Genomic DNA, 23,623 nt, shown 5'->3' on the forward strand with positions numbered 1-23,623 from the left:
AAACTAGTTTGACAGTGCAGACAGAGATTTAGATTAGTTTTTGAAGATTAAATTGTTGGCATACAGTAATTATTAATTAAACATTGAAAGAAAAAAATGAAAACAGATCAAATTACTATAAAAAACAAGATGAATGAAAAGTGACATATAATACTTAGGGGAAGTATTATGTAAGGCAAACAAAGAAATCATAAACAAACAAAATAAGCGAGCAGGCCATCTGAAGACCTATGGGAAATGAAGAGAAGAAAACATGACCAAATATGGTTATATTGATCATTTAAAAAAATGGTAAGAAAAATTGGTTGGTACTTAGTGAATATTAAAGTTTAAAAGAGATTTCAAATATTATTTTGATATATTTTCATTTTTTCTTTCTTCTGTGGTAATATTTTTATTTTGAGTACACACGTAACAAATAAAATACAACACAATTAGCTGTCTTTCAGATGATAGTTTTAATACCGTCTTAAAAATAAATAATATAATAAAATAGAACTCCAAATATTGTTTTTTTTTTCAATAATGCAAGAGTGTGAGTCCACCAGAAAATCTGGTAAAATACAATATATCAATAGTAATATTGTAATAATACTGTATTACAATATATCAATTTACATACCCTATTATATACAGGTGTTTCATCCACAAAAACTATGTTTCAACTGATAATTCTGTCACTCATGATAAAGTCCCTATATAACCACTTTTTTAATGTAGCAGACAATCGGTACTGCATGTATAATTGTCGAGCATTTAAATGATATTAGACAAATTATGCTATACTGAGAACCGAATGGCTAATGTATATATCTGAAATACAAGCTGTGATTTATTTTATAAAAATGTATTTATAAAAACCCACTTGTCTTCACTTCAGGGCAAGTAAAGTATATTTCGTAATATAAATTTTAAAAATCCAAATATAATGTAGTTTTTTAGAATAAATGTCTTTATTTTACATCAAATACATCATTAAATTTAACATGATTTTCTTGGTTGATAAAATTGATGAATGTGTTCATACTTTGTGTAACATTAATGTCAAACTGTAAGGCAACTACTGGTATACTATGACAACTTTATAAAGTAGAACATAAAATAAAGAACTTCATTAATTAAAAAAACAAAAATGACTTTGCTTCGTGATCATCGCAATTAATAATAATTAAGTTTGATTTGCACGTAAAACAATCATCTAAATGAATCGGATTGCCAATTTAAAATAAAGAAAGAGAAAAGTGTTTTTAAGAAAAATGAAATTCATTAAATCCGCCAATCAGACAAGGCCATTAAATATGAATCTCATTTGCATATATTTGAATAATAATTAATACCTGTTTTAACCATTATTAATCATCTCATATTTTATACAGTATAAACATCTTAATTACCAGGTATAGGTGGTTTTTTTTTATAGATAATGATATAATTTACATAATACATAGGTTCAACCCACATGTCTATTAAAATTAACAATACAAGTGTAAAAGCCACCTGTATTGTAATTTCTTGTTCAAGCCTAGTAAATAGAAATTAAAATAATGTACTTCTTTTAAAACATTCTTTTATAATAAATTATAAATAACAATATATGAACAAATCTTTTTTTAAAGTTTAGATAAAAGTAAGTAGTAGAACTTGCAGAATACAATGGTATCACATTTTTAAATTTCAGATAGAAAAGATGTTCACAGTACCTATAAAAATATACTTTATTTTACATCAAGTATATTAAATACCATTAAAAATGTAAACTACAGTAACTGAATATTACATTATACAAGGTATAACTGTCATGTTAGTGTATGTAATGCTTAACACCGAAATTACTTGTATGTTTATAAAACTTTTAAAATTCAATTTTTTTAATATTAAAACAAATTTTTTATTAAAATGATTGCATTTCTAATGCAAATGAATACAAACTGGCTTTTTGAAAAAAAAAATGGTAAAAATAATTTTTTTTTTTAAATTAAATTTATATTATGCAACAGGCAGTAAAAATTGAATTGTTTCAAATTAACATTTTAGAAACAAAATTTAATAGAAAACTTCCAAAACCTAATTTCCTGTCATAAATTTATTAATAATCAGAGATATGGGAAGTTATAAAATCAATAACGCCTAAATTTGGCAAGTATCCTAAAGCCACAAAGCAGGTTTTGTTAGGCCAAGTATCCTTTGTTTAATATTTGTTCAAATACTCTCCTGAAAAGACTGAAGTGATAACCAAGTTTATTGTTCAAAATCGATGACAATTTACGTGAAAGTCAACAAGCGTCATGTCAATATTAAGATAGTAAAGTTAGGTTTGCGATACACCATGTGATTGGAAAAGTATGATTGAGAAAGTCTCAACATCTCTGTTGTTGCACTACAATCAACTGCTGGTGAATTTAGTATAACAACCGAAACATTCTCTGTTGTTGCACTACAATCAACTCCTGGTGAATTTAGTATAACAACCGAAACCGAGACATTCTCTGTTGTTGCACTACAATCAACTCCTGGTGAATTTAGTATAACAACCGAAACCGAGACATTCTCTGTTGTTGCACTACAATCAACTCCTGGTGAATTTAGTATAACAACCGAAACCGAGACATTCTCTGTTGTTGCACTACAATCAACTCCTGGTGAATTTAGTATAACAACCGAAACCGAGACATTCTCAATCACACTATTGGAATCACATGGTGTACCGAAAACCTAAATTTACTCTTTATCCAAATCGTTAATACTAGATAACCTTTAAGTTTACAAACTAGTTTAACAAAAATTGTGTGATGTTCCCAAATATGGTAGTGATATGACATATGTCCATATATGGGCACATCACATTTTTGTTGTCACATAAAGTTTGATAGTGTAGACAAGGCTTTATTAATTAAAAAATGTATTTTTTTTAAACAAGCATAAAAAATATAGTTTTTGACGATAAATAATTTATGAATAATGCAGTAGAGTAATTGAACACAAGAGAGTATTTTAAAGGCGTCAAAATTGCAGTGGTTTAACAACCGACAATGAACTTGAACGACTGAGGATTAAACTGATTCTAAAGTACAAAGATTTTGTGAACAGGCAATTGGGAATTAATAAAATCCCTTAAGCATTTTGATATTTCCTATAGATTTTGGTCAATAGTTTGAGAAACAAGACAAAAGATATTTACTACAACAGCATTTTAACTGAATTATTTTGACACAAACTGTGTTTCTCGTTTAAAAATAAGCGACTGATAAATCTGTTTGTTATACCTCACTTCATTATGAGGTAACTACATTATAAAATAAATACTTTCAAAATATACAGATAAGTTCACAGGCTATTTAGTTCCTTTTCTGGTGTTTAAACCACAATGGGCACACTCTTTTAAACCACACTGGGACACTCTTTCAATAGCATTATTACCTAACAATTGTGGTTTTCATAAAATAAAATTGCTTTATGTAAAATCCACCAGTTTTTAAATGCAATCTCCTTTTTTTTCTTAATAGTAATGGACATAAAAAGAAAGTAATTTTCTTTAAAAAAAACGTTTTGGATAATAAACAAATCATTGTTCTTTAAATTATTTATCAAGGTTTAGAATTTGTGAATGTCGGTAATTTTAGGCAAAGTAACTTAACTATATTTCAACAACAAGTAACCTTCTAAGCACAGTAATGGTATCATAACATACTTGAGATTATGACTTGGCTTAGATGGATATATGTATGACAGGGTTCAATCTGAACCTCCAGGCTACAGGACAGGAAGTACTGATTCTTTAGCTCTTCATGTGTGGTAGCCATCAACTGTATACCATAGATGCTTTTTGGCCTACGGCGACATTACCACAATTTACATATAACTTAAATAAATACAGTATAAACTTAGACTGATCTGAAGAATATGTCAGTTAATTAGCTTACAGTACTACTGTATAATATTTGCTTCTTTCTAATTATTTTAAAGCAGAATTGATGTACTAATTATAGTACTAATTTACTACATATTATATCATAATGGGTTATTTCCTGTATGCAAATTAATAATGGAAATGCCTAGTCGCTATGGCTGCCAATTACGACAATTAGGTCCGAGTTGATGTAATAATTGAGTATGAAAACTAGAAAAAACAAACGTGAATAGACTTTGTATTTAAATGATATTGGTGAAAATAAAAACGAGCATCAAATACGCGTCTGAATTAATCCGTTTGTTCGTTTCTGTTCCGCACTATAACTCCACTAATGAGGATGTAAGAAACCATGGAATTCAGCAAGATTAAATAGTGACTCAATAAGGAAACCAGCTCAACTGAAACCAATTAACCAAAGCACTAAACATCAGCTACCGGTAGCAGCAAATTATCAGAATTTTAAAAACCATGGAGCACATTAAGTGATTTTATGATTTCAATAATTAAGAAAATTTAGTAGTATTTTTAAAGTTTTAATAAAGTATGTCAATTTGTAAAAACTGTAATGTACAGTACAGTAGTGTTAAGCTAACTTTAAATAATATACTGTATTTAGGCAGTAATACTACAGTAATAGTTGGAACAGTACAGCTTTGTGGTTAAACTGCTCGTATTCTAAGGTTCAAATCCTGGTCTGGTTTTCAGCCCAATGCCTCTAAAACTGGCAAGGTGATTAGGTCTTTGATATCGAAAAAAAAAAGAAATTCATATTAATATAAAATTTATATCAAAAAGGGAGATTGCATTACAACTGGTATCAAATGATGAAAAGAAGTTAAAAAAATGCTAGAAGTGTTTGACTTGACATCAGCAGCTTCCCTTTAGCACACACAACTCGACGAGGTTCTTCACAAATAAATTGTTAGTTTAAAATCCATACTGATTACTGCACATGTTGACTGTCAGTTTGTAAGCCGTTCCTCATAACATCCCAGTAACGTTCGACCTTTTACATTTGCAACCAGTTTCTTGACGCGTTGAACATTTCCTACAACAAGAAAGGCACGCCTTTCCCGGCAAATAGCACAGAAGACACGGAAATAAAAGCGACATAACTCCAATGGCGGACCACCGTACACAACACTTTTTATGATGGCATGAACAAGGTTCATCCACGTATGCGGTTTCGTCGCCATCATTGCCATTTGTTAAGCAGTGATAAAACGAACAGCGCACACAGCAAAAACAGGTGGCGGTATCTAAAACAGTTTGTGGTGTGCACCAGCAACGTTCATTTAAAATAAGTTTTCCGACTGTTTCACCGGCTAGTTTGCACTTGGGACAACGACACTGTTCACAGTATGGACAAATGTCCGTTTCTTTCGAACACGGCGGTCGTAACGGCGTCGTACTGTTAGTACTCGTTCTACTTGTTTCACGTTTGACCACTTTTAAAACTTTAGTCTTGCCTTGTAAAGGATCGCTAACTATTATTAAACTAGTCCTTTGGGACTGGTTAGGGTTTAACCCTGGCACCAGCATATAATCTGAAAATGTTTGTCCAACATTGTTGTTGCTTAGAACGTTCTTACCCCCTTGTCCAGGAGGCGGCACATAATCATTCGACACAGCTTGACCACCAGGGGCATTTTCAAGCGCGTGTAGTTGACCGTTAGATTGACTGTCGGTCAAAATCTGGTTAATAGACTCTGTTCGTGGCTGCGAAGTGACAACGCCAGCATCATCAGCCATCGGTACTGACGGTTCTATTCCTAATTTCCATATGAGAGCCGATGAGCCCTAAAAAATAAAGATGAGTTAAGTTAAAAACTGACAAGAATATTAATGCTGTATAGTAAACAAGTACACTTTTTATAACCCTGGATATAATCGAACAAAAGAGAGTGGAGAGGTTTTGTAGTAAGGCTTCCTGTAGGACAAAAGCAGCTATTTTGTGACTTAAATAACAAAACACAGTTGTAAAGACTTGCATTGTACTAAGAACAAACTTAGAACAATTATGAAAACCATACAAGCATGACACGGGCCATTTTAACCAATGCATGCTAATCTTATCTAGTCAATAGTCTTGTGTATTGTATGGTAGATTTGTATCTTAAGAACTCATATCCGATGCTTGGCTGTTCTTTTCACTTTTTTTCAATACATATACTTAACTTTTAATTCATAGGAAATCACATTCACAACGGGTTATATATAATATATATATTCTACAAGTCAAATTGCTCAATCAACTCAATACTATTTGTATGGAGATAGGAAGTTATTAAAACGGACAAAACCCACTAGTAGTATTTCCTATGTTATACCAGATAGCTAACAAACCAATTAAATATCCTATTAAATAATCATTTAACGACTATTAAAAATATTTGAAGAAGCCAATAATAAATCACACTTTTTAGTATTGTCTATGATAATAAATAGATCAGAAACACAAATAATAAATAGATCAGAAACACAAAATTATTAGTTTATAAAACACAGTTTGCAATCATAATATTTACTGTGTAGTATGACGAAGTATAGTATAGTATGGGATTGAGGGTCAGGGGATATGTATAAAATTAAAATTAAGGGGTCTGGGGTGGGAGTACATGCAGAACTTGTATTAACACAATGGAATTCTTAATAGTAGTCCACAGAATTCTATAAAAAATCTACGCATGAAACAAGATCTTTGGTGTACACAACATAACTTTTGCCCAGAGGAGTATTTTTCCAGGAACATACTGTAAATACAGCACCTCAATCGACCTGGATTGACCTCTGTAGTAAAAAGCGAATTGATGCATGGCACTGGTAATAAGTTCATTATTGCCTATAATTGAAGCTACTAACGGCAAATTTTTTAAGTTAAAACACATTTTTTTTTTGTATTGAAAAACAATTAAATTTAAAGTGAATTAAAGAAAGTTAAGGAATTTGTACACTCATAACAGCAACAAAGTTTGAATGAAGTTTGTAGTACAGTAATAAATTGTAGAAAATAATTTGTATCAAAGAATAAAATTGCACATTGGAATTTGGATGAGAAAGCATTTCAATAGAAATATGGATGTGGGCCAGTAAAAACACTGGTTTACTTGCCTTTGGATATATTCAAAGGTTTTAAAAAAATTTTCTTTTACAAAATATAAGACTGATGTGGCTAGTTGATTCCGCTTAAATCTGGAGTACTTGAGTCAATTTCATAAAGATTACATACTTAATATTTAATATTTTTACATATGCCGCTTATTTATGTAATTATTAACAGAGGATGCTTAACAAGTACCTATTGTTACTTAAGCTGTAAGTAAACGAGTTAACAAATTAGGTAGAAATCAATTGTATAATAAAAGAAACTGTGAAGAAATCGTTAACATCAGCATAGCACATGGTAATGGATGAGGTTTACACCATAGACACAACTCACTAATTATCAGTTACTGTACTGCACTACTGACACCACCACACCTTGTTGGGTAAAACGAATAATTTATATTGGAAAAAAATGTGTTCAAGAACATAAAATATTTATTTGAATTTTATGAAATATGAAAAAAAATTTTTTTTAAATATCAAATATTTATTAAATTTAAAAAAAAATTTCTGTACAGAAAATGTTAAATTATTGAATCGGTTCAGAAAAAAAAAGATCACATCCTATTGTAATATGTTTTTTTATTGTCACTACAGTAGTAGACTTACAGTATACAAAATATTGCAGGAATTTCCCCTTCCAGTGATTTTATAAAAAAATAAAAAGAGTCCAGTGGAGGAATCAATTTTCTTTTCTTGCTACTGTACTATTATGATGTGAAAGAGTTTAGTTCACACATTGGGACAGACTTATTGTATTGTCTAGAAAAGGGTTTAAATTGTCGACACAAACAAAGTCAGTATAAACATGTTCATTCTCATTACAGTATACTCTTTACTAAGAAATAATTGTTTGATCTTTGAAATAGGTAAACATACAGACAGCCCTGGAGTTCATCTCATAACAACAGTCCTTGATCTCATGGCTTTTAAACCAATAAATAGTTGGAAATTGTCAAATAAAGTTTGTCATTATTATTCATCATCTCCTATATAGTGAAGAGGTTTCTCCGTTTTTAAGTGTTAAAAAGGGCAAATAATAATAATAAAAATACAGTTTTTAGGTTGTGATTCTGAAATTTGGAACACTTGGAACATTTTGACAGATCGTCAGCTGTTGAAAAAAACTAAAACAAAACCGGATAACAATTTAAATTTTTGCATAGAATTCTCATAAAATCCAGTGTTTATATCTGAAAGGGCAATTTTTGTTTAGAGCCCTTTTTGCTTGCCAACTATTATAGTATTACTATACTACTAAAAGTACAACTACTAAGTACTGTAGTTTGGCATTTAACCATTTCTGTGGTGTAAGGTATGACGTTGTAAGGTAACTGTACAATAATAATAATATTGGATTACATTTTTGTCCTCACCACACACTTGATTTCACAATACAATTAAACATACTTTACCAATCATAATAAGTATTGTATAGGCCTAGGTCTATACAAAATGGTGTATTCTGTACAACAATTGGGATTGACAAAAGTGAATTATGTAGAAGGAGGCCTACTACTACAGCCCGATTATAAAATTGGCACATGCCATGGTCTATTTTCTAGACCACAGTACAGAGACAGTATCAACAATCGTATCATGCATATGGATAGATAGGTCTCTCACTCAGACTCGGGCAATATCTATCTTCTTTTTTAGGCTAGTCAAATAAAAAGCAAAAGACATAAAGCATGAGAAACTGTTCTAGCTTGTGCTACCATTCAAAAACAGTAAAGAAAACAAAAACAAATATTGGACATCAGACTTACTCCTCCTCGTCCACATCTATGAATCTTTCTTGGGACCGCGGCCGCCGTGGGCGTCGTAACTTCATCGTAACGGGTTGTACCGTGTACCAGACCCATCCATGCTTTGTTGTCAAACACTAGGTTAGTAAAAATCCACTTAAATCCACAACTCAACTTAATAATGAATTGATATAAAACGGAAGTTCATAAGCGCTCATTTCCAATAATCCTAAAAATTCCGATATCAAATGTCCGAGAGTTTTCCTCGTCGTACAGTATTCACCACCGAGGGGCGGAATTACTAGTCAGCGTGTGGCTGCCATTGAAAGGGTTCGTATTCATATGCAAATTAGTTTAGTAGGCGGGATTAGGAAATGGCAGGTGCTATTATTGTTGGCAGGGGATGCCACATATGTTCCTTTTTCTAACAGCACCTTACTTTTTATAGTCACTTATGTCTGCCATATATCTACTGTAGTATATAATATCGTTAAGATTCTATATATTAATATTCGGTAATGAATATACTTAGGCTAATGTTTGTACTTTTTAGTTGACAGAAGAGTAAACTTTAACTAAAAATAATTTATAACAATTTAGTATACTGTACAAGTGTACATTGCCTTATTTTGTTTGTTTTTCTTCGTAATATTCAATTTTATTTCGGAATCAACTTTATAATCATTCAAAATAAAAAGTTTTTCAATGAATTTGGTACGGTATCCGTAATATTTTGCCAGCAGACACATTAATCCAACCCCTTTCCGCAATGGACTCTTCCAAACTTTGATGGATGGCGAACACAGATATTTTGACGGATTTGTGGTTAGCTTTCGGAATCTCAAGGGATATGTTGTTTCCGGTCTAATCTCGTTTAGATTTCTGTCACTGTTCGAAAATAAACGTTATAATGTTTTACGTAAACCCCATTAAATACATTACAATTTAACCCACGCCGTCAGATCTGTACCGTTTAATGTAAGCGGGGCACAACTGAGGTTATTTGAAAATAATAATTTTAGGAAATCCGCCTACTGACATAATTCCAACCAGTACAAAAATATAAATGTCACCAGACAGTTAATTCCTCGTCGGATTTATGCTGAAAAAAAAACTCGATTAACAAATATATATTAAAATGCTGTTAAAAAGGAAATAATTAGTGGAAACGAAACTCTCTCTGGAATCGTCATTTTGAGGAACAAATCATCGGATGTTCAACTTCCTAAAACCCACAAAATAAATGAGAACAGATTTACGCTCACTTGGGATAAAAGCGCAATGTGTGGCGCCCTTGCACAATTTAGTTTGTGGCATGGTGAAGACAACATGCCATACAGTGCCCTAATAATGTAATCCTATGCATCATTTTCTGGTCACACTTAAAATATCTTTATAGGTAGTCGATCATTCCATTCCGTTTTGATGTGGTTATTTCTATGCTCGTCGATATACATTTTGTTGTATATAAAAAAATCGATATTTTAAATTTAGAATGTTGATTGATTTTTATATAAAAGAATAACGGATTATGTACCGGTAGCCTACCGTATGATACATTGCACTTCCAACGACCTTATATTCTTTCGTGGGGGATATGGAAATATTTCAAGCTTGGTTTCCGTTTTGACGCAACGCAACGGACGTAACCGCGCCGTAATTGTGGACGATCGATAATCACTTGTGATTGGTTAAATCACTTTTCGTGCCCATTTATCTCCCGATAAGTTTGCGTTCAAATGGGAACCAAGTTTATACATAGTCCTATATCTTCGTTTAAGATTACGCTTCGATACTTATGTATTGCGAGTTCGAATTAGTAGATTTAAATCTTTCTGGTCAATAACTTTGACTGAAATCCCGGATTATCATCAGCCATTAAAAAAAAAAATGGAGGTTACAATTTGTAACGGTTCAAAATGAAAACGTACTACAAATATACTATTTTAATGATTATTGTATACACAACAAGAATATTAATGTATCTAATTGTGTACGTGTAATATACTAGGCCTATACAACACATCGTGATTGTGTACGTGTAATATACTAGGCCTATACAACACATCGTGATTTATCATAACATTTGATACGCCTAGTTCGTCTACGGTATATCTTTCGTAAATTAATAAAAACATATAATATTATGCTTTTTACCGTACTTCACCAGCCTTTTCACATCACACATACATCTGTGTATTTAGGCCAAATAGGCTGCCATAAGTAAGAACGGTGGGTACAGTATGGTACTCCTAACCACATCTGTTACGGGGCAACCGTCGTCGCTCGGTTTGTGGTTTTCAAGCGTTCCTCATAAAATAAATAAATGGGACCGTCTGACACGTATCTCATTTTTGTGGTTACGTAATTACTTTTCGAACTTCGAAACTTAAACAGGTACGGCTGTAGGAGTTCCACTTATCCAATTCAATGGGCCAATTTTAATTACGTAAAAGGGTATCCATCCCCACCTTATATGGATATTCGTACGCGCGCGCGCAAACGTTTGTGACTCGTCACTTAATACGAATCGTTGTCCCAAACTTCTGTGACGTGTTGTATGTCCCACGACTTACTGTATCTTATTAAATTTATTGGATTAATATCATTGATAAAATTCATAATCTATAATCCGGCGAAGGTCAATAAACTATACACCCTGCAGCTGCTTTATTACAAGAACCTGTCAGCCGTGGCTCCAGCATTCAACCTTAAAAAGTCCAACTGTGGTGACCCACCTGCTTAGAACCTGTGACGTCATGGTGGTACGATTCAAATCATATTATTAGTAGGGTATATTATTACCTCTTGTATATTATATATTAGAAAATATATTTTTAAATATAAAAGATGCAAAGGAATTATCAAAGCGAATAGCCAAGGTATAATTTGTGTATGTATGCCTATATGTAAAATATCATTTCGGGTATGTTTTATTTTCATTTATAAAATGGGTATAGGCCTATACGTTTTAATTAAAAGACGTGTACATTAATAAAGAGCTTTTCCTTTTTCATATTAAAGCTTAGTTCAAGAACGTAACGCAACGTACCGTAAGCGATTTGACCAATTCGAACAGTGGATTGTCTTTGGTCAATTCGTTTGTGTTGCACGTACGTACGTCCTTTCGTCTCTAGTGGGAAGCACGCGGATAGACGGAAACGCGCGTACAGAAAGTGATAAGCGTTTCGCACGCGTCAACTATCGTGTTTATTCGTTGTCACTCGACGAAATTAGGCACACGTTAATCAACATTGGCGTAGTGTACACACATCGCAGATGTACGAAACGTTTTAATTACGGTTAAATCAGTACTTGATTAGCCCCACACGGACTTCGCATCACGCGGTTGTCAGAAGCCGTTCATAAGTACTTCCGACATGGCGACAACTGCTTGCTTAGGGCTACACCGGTCAGTAATGAACTCTGACCTTGGCTGTTAGACAGCAGCCAAGGACGCGCGATCCATTCCAGCCACTTGATACTACATCAATAATTAGCTGATAGATAGTTTACTTCCTGACACCATGTTGTATCAATAAATAAATGTTAAATTTTAGCATTTTATAAATTTAATAATATATAGGCATCTTCGGCTGTCCATATATAACACGCGCACGTGTCGCATATAGGGGCAATTGTACTATCATCATTTCTCGACCATAACAAAAAATAACAACTGACCATACAAATATCATTTTTATTATTATATATACTGTACTAGACCTATATTATTTTACTTTTTAGGCTCAATCACGTACATCATACAATAATATTTGTGTGGCATTCCACACGTTCAGTTCAATGATTAGTATCGGGATTAGTATACATCATAGACAAATAACATTTAATGAACTAAAGTCAGACATTTAATGTTATCGTCAAATATGTTATTGATATAATTAATCATTTTTACTGTTTCTTTCAATATCACGCGAGTTGTATAATCCTCGCGTCGTGATTGGCCTAACCTTATGTTGCAAATGTCGAAGCTTTTAATATGGAGTTTTATTTATTTCTTAATTACATGCAGTATTTCAAATCAAAAAAAATATTTACCTGAATATCATTTGTTATTCGACATTGCTAATCGAGCAATGTATTTGAAAATAATTTGTATAGGAGTTTGTTAAACACCATTTACGACGGGATCGGGTGTATAAGGAGCGCACCACGACATTGACGTCACCGCCACAACAATCACCTTTCACTCTCGTCACCACAGATGCAGGCTGCAGTGGAGACGACATCGTCGCCAGCATATATATAACCTTTGATGCAATTTCCGTAACTAATTAACCCAAACCAAGTAGATGAATTAATTACACTTATTGGATGCGTTTTATGTCCGCCGCTGTCTGCGGCAAAATCAATCGTTAGATATTCCAGAGGATTAAGTATTCTTCTTATCTTTGTTAAGAGAACTAAAATTCGCCCCATGTTCTTATTCATTACGTAATAATATCAATCACTGTTCTCGGTACGGTATACAAATTCCGTTATACAGGATTTAACCCAACCTTCCTTGATAAATTCATCCCATGTGATACACATGAGATGCTATATTATGGAATTTTCCTATGACACACTCGACAAAAATATTGTAATATGTGGAGATACAATACTGAGATTGAATCGAGTAACTTTCTTGATATAGTCACCACATGTGATACACATGTTATGCTGCATTATGACATTTTCCTATGATACACTCGACAAATATTGTAATGTAGAGATACTGTACAGTACTGAGATTGAATTGGGTAAATACGTAAACTTGATTCAGACGACAGACCTAGACCTCTAGAACAGTGTGTAGAGCCGTGAGACAGGTGCTTTCTATAACGTGACGATTGACAATTACAACCATCAAATTCAATTAATACGCGTCGACATACAAACGTTTCTAAGCTTCGGCTGCATGGAGGATAGATGGATATAAAAATGTAGTTTCGACCTTGGACAAATAGCCGGCAAACGAAAACGGTAAATACCCTAAACGACGGAAGTAGTAAAGAGAAAACGATAAAAGTGTGATTCAAGAAATTGTTATCGGAGGAAATTGACGTACTATAACCAAAATAGGCTGCTTATTTTCCGTTAAAAAGTATAACGGACTCTATAACAATTTGAATTCTACAGTACAGAAGTAAGATTAAATCATTTAACCTCCTTCCTCTTTTAACCTCCTTCCTCTTTTCTCAACGCGCGCAGAGAACGTACGTCAAACGAATAAAAAAACAATTCTTGAGACTGTGAAAAGTCTTTATCGGATGTTCCTTCTAAAGATGATGGAAGAGAGTCGTACTTAGCCCCATTAAAGTGTGAATACCAGTCATCCAGTATAAAAAGTAATTGCTTGGATAGATAGGCATTCGCAATGCAATGAAATTTTACAATACATTGTTTGTGTACCAGTAAATATAATATATAACTTCCATATGGCATTTTGAAAACATGTAAAACATTTTCTTAAACAAGACTTTTGGGCGTATTTGCATCAAACGCGCGCGTAACATATTGAAACAACCAACATCATCAATGAGTGTCATATTTTAACCATTTTAAGAGCATTAACATGACCGATACGACGAAAATCAGCTACAGTAAACCTAAATGAGTGTTTCTCCACGTGAGGTTCCAAGCGTGCAGACACGATGCGTATAAACTGTGCGTCGGTACGGCGGTCGGAGAAAGTAGATACGGTACGGTACATGTTGGCGCGTCGTAAACCTCGGTTCGCACTGACCCGACAAAATGACGTAAGCGCGCAACGTACGTGATTTGACCAATCACAAGCGATAGATTATTCGAACTGTCGCTCATCATTGGTCAATTCGCTTGGTTTCCGTCTACTAATAATCTCTTTATTTTCAACATAACAAAAATAATTGACAATTTAAAAAATCGAACTAAATAGTTTATAATGATCGTCTCCCTGGATATTAAATTAAACTCAACGATGATGACGATGATGTGGTTAACAGAAAAATGCACCTCATAACCTCACCAATGGTGCACGGTGAATATAATAAAATATAGAGGATTAAGGTCGGTATTTTGACGTAGAGAGTTACCGACGAAATGAATTATACTTGAATGTAAAGAAAGCAACAGACTAGTTGATTACAATTGGTATCACCAAGTTTGAGTGTTTGAACTGCATTCACGAATTTTAAAATAACAATAATGAAGTCTACCATCGACCTTTGAATTCTATTGAGATAACTGTTGCAACAACAGTATAAGTAATTTGACTTGATATCTTTGCTAAATTGAATTAACCAGTGGTGGTTAAGTTAACCAGTGGTGCTTAAGTGTAAATCAACTTACAAAGATCCCCATTCACACTTGTAGACCGTTTGTATTATTCAATTCTCACCAAATTGTACACCTATTGTATTGAACAATATACACTCACAAGGGCGGACGAAGCCAAAGTTTTTTTTTTCCGGGGTTGTGGACACATTTTTTTGTAAGATTTGATTTTCTGAGCAAATTTGTATCTTTGATGCAGTAAATGGTGATTTAAGAGGAAGGGAAAGGGGCGTGGGGGGTATAAACACAGACATTTTGAGTTAACTACATGTTCTGAAGTTTTAGACCAATTTTGTGGAATGTATTTTCTTTGATCAGATTATTGAAATGCGGAAGGGAAAAACTTACTAACAGTTAATGTCAAATATGTATTTCTTTATACCCATTTAAAAATTAACAGCCCAGTGCAATAAATAATTAATGTATAAATAAGTTAAAATAGTATACAGTAGTAACAAATACGGTAACTAACTACTAAAATCTCTTTAAATTAGGAGTAAAAATCAATAAAATAGAATTAATACCAGTGCCATAACAGTTTCGTAATCATATTTATACACTATAAAATAAAGTAAATCAAAAATATATTATTTCCATAATTGAGTAGAGAATACAATCTAAAAATGTAAGCTATAATTGATCTATGATCCACTTTTAGAATAAGTACTTTTATACTGATAAAATCTACATTGCATTACAGTAATACATAGTTAAGTTAGTACGCTATTTGTTCCAAAAGAAAAGAAAGTACCATGAAATATGTACAAAAATATATACAAACCTTAATTGAGTATAGGCCGCCTCGAGGCGTTGATAAAGAATGTAATTTTTGTATGCCAGTACCATCCCTATTCCTATTATTTCCATGAGGTTTTCTGGTCTCCATACCATTCAAACACAAGATAACCTATCTCCTTTTTAGAATCATTTTATTAATAACTCCACGGTTTTCACAGTGGCGCGTCTCCGCCGTATAGTCCTCCTTGTGTGTAATATATCGGTCCAAAATGGTACATATAAAGCAGCTCACTTTAAGACGATTACGATCCCTTTTCAGTCGTAGTATGACACAGCTGAGAGTAGAAAACAACAAAAATTCAAATTATTAACAGCAATTATTCCAAAACTAATTTACAAACTGATGTTCTTCTTGCAGTTGTCGTAACACCGTTCGTACTCTAAGCCTCCTTTCATATAAGCACACGATTGAACTGTTAGTTAGTGTGGACTCAACGCAGCTTATGGATAAATAAAAAAGTGCAGACGAAATTACTCAACCGTAACTGGTTCCGGAACAGGCAAACAGGAACTATTTAAGTTGATCAGTTAGGTCATCGGCTGTTCATGCCAATAATAATATGGACAGGATGTATTTCACAGCGCCGCCTATGGGCAGATATTCTAATTACAGCTGCTGCGTTAAAAAGGGGAATACTTTCTTTAGAAATGACGAGATTCGTGACGCGTTGTTGAAAACTTAAGAAAGAGAATGTTTTTGGTAAAAACCATGAGACGATTTAACATAACAGGTGGGCAATAATGCGTCAGGATTAAAACTGCTCTATAAAATTCAGTTCCTAACAAGTCAAATCGGAAGTTTAAAAAGCCGTTAAATTCCCCCAAGTAAAGTGTAGTGATGACGATTGAAGGCCTAAAACTTAAGTTTAAAATCCGCCTAGAATCGCTTATAATAGGTGACATAAAGTACCAGGCGTGTTATTAGTATGTAGGTATGTAACACTCCATGGGGTATCAAGTTGATAGAACATGACAAACTGCATCTGACTTGAACTGACCTTTAATAAAAGGCGTTTTTTAATCCAAAAACTTTTTTTTAAAATTTGTTTTAAATGAAGCAATTTAAAGTCGAGTAAAAAAGATAGGGCCTGAAATGTATCCTACATCACACTATTATTAATAAATACTTGCACCTGTAACATCACAACACTTATGCACTAATGCTTGGTCCCACTAGGACGTAACGCAAGGGACGTAGACGCAATCGAGTTCACACATCATAAGCGATGGAGTATTCGAACTGTAGCTTGTCATTGGTCAATTCACTTGCGTTGGGCTTACGTCGTTGCGTAGTAGAGTAGCAGGAAGCTTAAAGCGTGGTTCCCATGCTAGCGACGCAACACAAGGACGTAACGCAACGCAAGTGAATTGAACAATCACAAGCGATGGCTTATTCGCTTGTGATTGCTAACTGTCTATAACTTCGCTTGTCATTGGTTAAAACGCTTGCGTTGAGTTTACGTCCTTGCGTTACGTTCTAGTGGGAACCAAGCTTTAGCGCGCAGTTCACACTTAATGCGGCGCACAAAGTAACATAATTATTATCGCAATATATTTTGTTACCTACTGTTTAGGTCTAATGCTCCTAATTGTTTGCCCATTTAGAAATTTAGATTTCTTGCTTCATTCATGGATCAGTTATGAAATATATATAACGCATTGATCAGAAATCCACCTCTGAGATCTGAGAGTATGGTCTAGGGAAGTGACTCATTACTCCTGTATCGTGATATAATGTAGGCCAAACTTGAAACGAGGTTTACAGGGGCCTAGAGTCGTCATTTTATCTTATATGGTATACTGATATGGATCTTAAGATACGGTAATACTCCTGTTTACAATACACATCATGTTTGTTTCCCATACAAACACTTGACCAAAGGCTTCCAGGGTACTATTTACCTTAGTTTATCAGCAGAGTTGAATTACACCGATAGCAGGCTAGCTCGACAAGCCCATGATTCAAACCGAGTCCAAGGTCGGGAAACCCCTCCAAATCAGCACTATTTCTGAGGTTAGTTTGATCATGAAGGTATTATACCTACATGGTTTGATGCCTAATGTTGTTTGGTACTGGTTCAGGGTTTGGAATGGAATGAGAGAAGATTTTCCATCATTGGAAATTAAAACACGCAAAGACGAAATAGTAAAAAAAAACCAATATGCATAATTATAATATTGTGTCCCTTATTGATTCTATTCTTTAAAAATCTGTGATTGGTTCCCACTCACTAGAAACGCTAGGCACGAACGTACTACTTGGTACGGTACGATAACGCAAAAACGTAGACACAACTCACACCAATCACAATCGACAGTTCGGATCCGCGTCGCGAATGGTCAAACTACTTGCGACGCGCTTACACTCTGTATTTGCGTCCAGTGGGAACCGAGCTTAATAGCTGAAGCTCTGCAGTGTGAATGCATATTGAATCACATCTAAATAACCAGTGGCCGTATTCACCAATCACACTTAAGTGAGATAATTTCCCTTAAATCAAAAAAATATTAAGGGTTTCACTTAAGTGGTATTCAGAAATGTTTTAAGGTTAACTTGGTCTATTTTCCCCTTAACTATTCAGTACATTGGTTGTGCTAACGACTCTGTTTGTGCGAGTACTAATAATGCTTATTTGTAGATAGCCCCACAGTCTAGGCTAGGTAGAGATGCTAGGCCCCCTAGGCTTAGCACAGTGACCAGCCTAGGATTCATGTTTGGTTTAGAGTAGCTTCTAATCTATACCCTTCTCCCTGATCCTCGCCATACAAATTAGTCTAGGATAGGCCTATAATTATATTCATTTATTTGTTTTTGTTTTGACTGCCATTATTTTCGGAGAAGCTTCTCATTTCTTTGTAATAGAAATTACCCCCAGTCAAGTACTAGTTAGTATATTATAGTAGTAGGCTAGGCCTAGGTAGAGATGCTTTCGCCCTGTTGGTCTGCCCAGTAACCAGCCTAGCTAGGATGCATATTATTATGCCTCAATACAGACAGGTTTAGGCCTACACAGAATTTGGTTTGTTAGTAGCATCTTATCTAGGCTAGACCTAATATCTTCATACAAATTAGTCTAGGCCTAGGCCTAATATATATTCATTTACCGTACTTGTTCTTGTTTTTGTTTTGACTGCCATTTTCTTTTTTTTATCATTATCACACACTTTTCTTCATCCTCCCCCGTCCCCGTCCCCAATCCCCTTATTCTGATTGGGACAATGGGATAACTCATGAATATTTATGATTATTTTTACCTTTAAGTTAAGCGTTTTACTTAGGTAAGTGAATCCATTTTTTATTTAGCATGCTACTAATAGAATGATATTATATAAAATTGTTTCCCACTAGGAACGCTACACAAGCACGTAAACGCAACGCAAGTAATTTGACCCGAAACTGTCGCTTGTGATTGATTAAGCTTGGTTCTCACTAGGACGCAACTCAAGACGTGAGTCGCAACGCAAGTAAATTGACCAATCAAAAGCGATGGATTAATAAGTGTTATTAGTTGTAGAGGGCGCTACCCAAATCTAACCGGAGTACCTAGCGTACTCTATCCTTCTACTATGGTAACAAAAGGTGAATTGTTCTGCTTTTACTCTTTTTGATCCATGGGCCATTAGGCGTGTTACCACAGTGTATTACGCGTCAGCAATGACGAAGACATTAGTATCACGTCAAGCCTACTTGAATATCTAGAACAGTAACTTTTTGCTCAACTATGAATGGTATGCGAACGCAAAAATAGTTATGAAACGCTTCCATTTACAAAATTCACGACAGGGAACACCGTGACAAAATGTAATTTACAACGTCATTTCTGTCCCTTGGTTTTTTTTTTTCATCTCATTGTATATTACCTGATGTTTGTCGTCGAAATAAATGACGTAATTGTTGCTATGTTACCAACGGAGATTGCTGCATCATTAAGATAACAACTTCAGTGTCTATTATTAAAGGAGCTGTGTGCTCAAATCTAACTATAGGGACGCTCGCATTGGGCGCGCAAATTATTTTTACCAAAACGACATATCATCCGAACTGTCATTGGTCAAATTGCGTACGTAATTACGTTGAATCTATCTTGGATCTAAAGCTTGGTTCCCACTTGGACGCAACGCAAGGACGTAAACGCAACGCAAGCGTTTTAACCAATGACAAGCGAAGTTATAGACAGTTAGCAATCTCAAGCGAATAAGCCATCGCTTGTGATTGGTCAATTCACTTGCGTTGCGTTACATCCTTGTGTTGCGTCGCTAGTGGGAACCACGCTTTACTACTTCTTACGCAAGAAAGACGAAAGCGCAAGGCAAGTCATTCATCAATAACAACGCGATAGAGACCATCCTAACATGTCGCGTGTGAATTAGCCAATTCTCATATGCGCCATGTCGTTGCGTTGCGTCGTCCTCTTAGAGTGGTAACCAAGTTGAATTTCGTCACACTGGAAGGTTATGATAGAGCCTAGTTGTCTCGTTGAACATTATAGGGCCTATATATGCCTACAGAGATACTGATTATTAGTCATTTTACAATGTGAATCTTCCTATCCGTGATATGTATGAATATTAAAGAGGTCCTTTCTATACAACATAAACATATTTTTTAGCTTATAGGACGATTTACACAGACAAGCGATAACGGTAAGCGGAAAACCGCGTAGCTTGTCTCCCACGTGATTAGTGACATCTGTATCTTTGCTTTGCTTCAATTCAATTCACGGCACGTCATGGAATAAAGATCGCTCTGGAATAACTTAAAACCGCAAATATACCAACATCATCGCCTCTACAGCGGTTTGATAGATCAATATTGCGGCTAGGCATCAGGTGAGATCGTGATGACACGATCCTGCTCACGGGTGCACGCGGCGGGACCACTGTCTACGTGGGAGGTGATACAGGTAAACCGGCAGTAGCCCTAGCGGCGGCGGAGAGCTAGGCGTACATCGCTCACACGACACCTGCTTGAGTTTTGAAAAACGTGTCGCTTTTTATCAGTGAACATAAGAAATATCAATACGATTATTATCTCTACTAACATTAGAATCGTTGTGTTTTAATTAATGTCACTGTTATAAAGGAAGGGGGGCAGAGATAAGAGAAGCGCCCCTGGGAATTAACCAAGTGTCAATCACACTTTTATATAAACATAATAACTGATGTCATTGACACCAACATTTAGGAAGTCGATTTGTAAACAAGTTACAGCGCCATTTATAACGGTGAAAATATATCCTGAATATGGTTGTCGTATTTGCACATGCAGTAACGTTATCGCGTCCGATTTAAGCTTGGTTCCCACTAGGAATACATAGTCATTGGTTGTCGTATTTGCACATGCAGTAACGTTTTCGAGTCCGCTTCAAGCTTGGTTCCCACTCACTAGCGACGCAACGCAAGGACGTAACGCAACGTAAAGCGTGGTTCTCACTAGCGACGCAACACAAGGACGTAACGCAACGCAAGTGAATTGACCAATCACAAGCTTAAAGCTTGGTTCCCACTAGAACGTAACGCAAGGACGTAAACGCAACGCAAGCGTTTTAACCAATGACAAGCGAAGTTATAGACAGTTAGCAATCACATGCGAATAAGCCATCGCTTGTGATTGGTCAATTCACTTGCGTTGCGTTACGTCCTTGTGTTGCGTCACTAGTGGGAACCACTCTTTAGTGATTTGACCAATCACAAGCGATGGATTATTCGAACAGTGTCTTGTCATTTGTCAACTCGCTTGCGTTGTACGTACGTCCTAGGGTTGCGTCTCTAGTGGAAACTACGCTTTACTTGTTCTAATATTGTTCATGACTTGTTCATTTCATTCATTTATTTATTTTACACAAAGCAAAATATGACACACCCGGAATCTCTTTCGACAGATAACCGCAGAATAAAATGTGGAAGCTTGGTTCTCACTAGGACGCAGCGCAAGGACGTAAGCGTAACGCAAGCAAGTTGACCAATCAAGACGCGATATATCCACTGTGATTGGTCAAATATTGAGTGACGTCGCGTTGCGTCATAGTTGAAGTTTGGTTGCAATTGGCGTTGTTGTTCTAGCGATCGGTTACCATTCGTTGTGTTGTTGTCTATCTTTTTAGTTTAAACTCATTCAGAAGACGAGTTTGTATCCATTGTTGCATTGTTCAACCCGATACAACATTCGGTGTGTGCAGAGTGGCAATAACATTATATTTCTTTTCTCGTTAATGTTAATATAAGCACAACTGAGGCCAGTAACACGTTATATGTATGGCTGTATCATTTTATAACTAAACCGAACCTTGAACTGACTGTGCCAGTCTGTTGAAAACTGTTTAACATTTACAACTCTTTGTCCAAGTAACATCAATACAATTTTCAAACATGTAAGCTTATTTTACGCGCGCGTCCATTGTCCATATTTGGAGGTAGTTTGTTATAGACAACGTGAACAACAAACCCCATTACCACATTTTCAGGATCCACAATTGTATCATTAAATCTCCTCGGTAAATTGATTACATAATTGAATTACAGGTTGACCGCTGATATGTGTGAGGGTATATCCCTTTTGGTATTCCTTTTCAGGCCCTAAAATGGCTGCCTCGAGAGTCAACGTTTAAACATATAATGGTTTTAATCCGACCCAACCTACTTTCATGAACAGGGAAGTACCAATACATGACGTAATTAATTTAATCGTTCGTATACGTTCTTCTCATCCGGTAATACATTAATTGTATCCATATATTATACCGTAACTTCAAATTGATGTGCTGATTTCGGGGCTGATTTGTTATGCTCTCTACAGGTCTTTTAAACACATTTTAGTCGCGTGTAATCGCGACTCTATAGCTCATGTCACTATATGTCGGTCGGTAGGTAGATCGGTCGGTAAACACTAACTCAAATGTGCGCACGCGACTGGGCTAGCTATGTCATGGCCTTGTTACTGAAAGATGCCGATTGAGCTGTGTCCGTTTAATTCTACATATCGGTTCTGTCACTATAGGCTACGTTCTTTTTCTATACATTCCCTTTCTTCACAACCTATCAATTCCTCTATCTTTCCATCTACCTGTGCATCTAAATGTTGATCCCTCTTAGAGTGATCTACATTGATATTATTGGATGTAGGCCTATAGATTTAATATGTCTGTCCACACTGTCAAATTCAATTTACGTGCGATACATTGCGTATACAGTTTAAACCTTGGTTCCCACGCAAAAACGTAGCACAACGCAAGCAACAGTTTTCTACTAATCCATCGCTGGTCAAATTATTCTGGGTTGTGCTTATGCCGTTCCTAGAGTCGGGAACCACCAAGCTTAAACTACCAAAAAAACAGTAAGCATATTAGACAAACTGGTTGCTTCGTTTGGTCAGCTCAATTTTGAGCTCAAACTGAGGCTACTGGGAACCCGACTACAAACTTACCCAATCAACGCCAGCTCCTCAATACAGAACCATGTTGCATTTCACATGGTAATCACAGCACTCTTCTCCGATTCCACTCACTAGCGATTTATAAACGTTTGATCGTTATGTAATATCAAAAACACTGGCCCAGTATAATATAACCTTATTTTTATAGGGTTAATGCCGTAGAGAAATAATACTTAATGCCTTTGGTATTATGCCATAAAGATAAAGCTTATTTAAAATAAGTACCGATAACTTTACCGTCTCATTATATCATTACTCTTTGTGCAAAAAACCAAGGCCGCATTCTACTTTTTTTATTTCATTTATTTCGTC

At 35.0% G+C, this 23,623-nt stretch overlaps 1 protein-coding gene across 2 annotated transcripts; it reads right to left on the bottom strand.

Moving 5' to 3' along the window:
* Positions 1 to 445: 445 nt before the first annotated feature.
* Positions 446 to 23,396, bottom strand: LOC140050397 (protein sprouty homolog 3-like). 2 transcript variants are annotated; one of them, XM_072095567.1, is made up of 3 exons: positions 23,303 to 23,396; positions 15,863 to 16,154; positions 446 to 5,710 (listed from the first exon to the last, which is right to left on the bottom strand). In XM_072095567.1, the coding sequence occupies exons 2-3, from the start codon at positions 15,965 to 15,967 to the stop codon at positions 4,892 to 4,894; spliced, it is 924 nt and encodes a 307-aa protein (XP_071951668.1). In that variant the 5' UTR covers positions 15,968 to 16,154; positions 23,303 to 23,396; the 3' UTR covers positions 446 to 4,891. The 2 variants fall into 2 exon arrangements, with proteins under 2 accessions (XP_071951668.1, XP_071951669.1); XM_072095568.1 differs by lacking the exons at positions 15,863 to 16,154; positions 23,303 to 23,396 and adding an exon at positions 8,785 to 9,307.
* Positions 23,397 to 23,623: the final 227 nt, after the last annotated feature.

The sequence above is a fragment of the Antedon mediterranea genome, chromosome 5 (assembly GCF_964355755.1).
Source record: "Antedon mediterranea chromosome 5, ecAntMedi1.1, whole genome shotgun sequence".
In the NCBI taxonomy this organism is placed as follows: Eukaryota; Metazoa; Echinodermata; class Crinoidea; order Comatulida; family Antedonidae; genus Antedon; species Antedon mediterranea.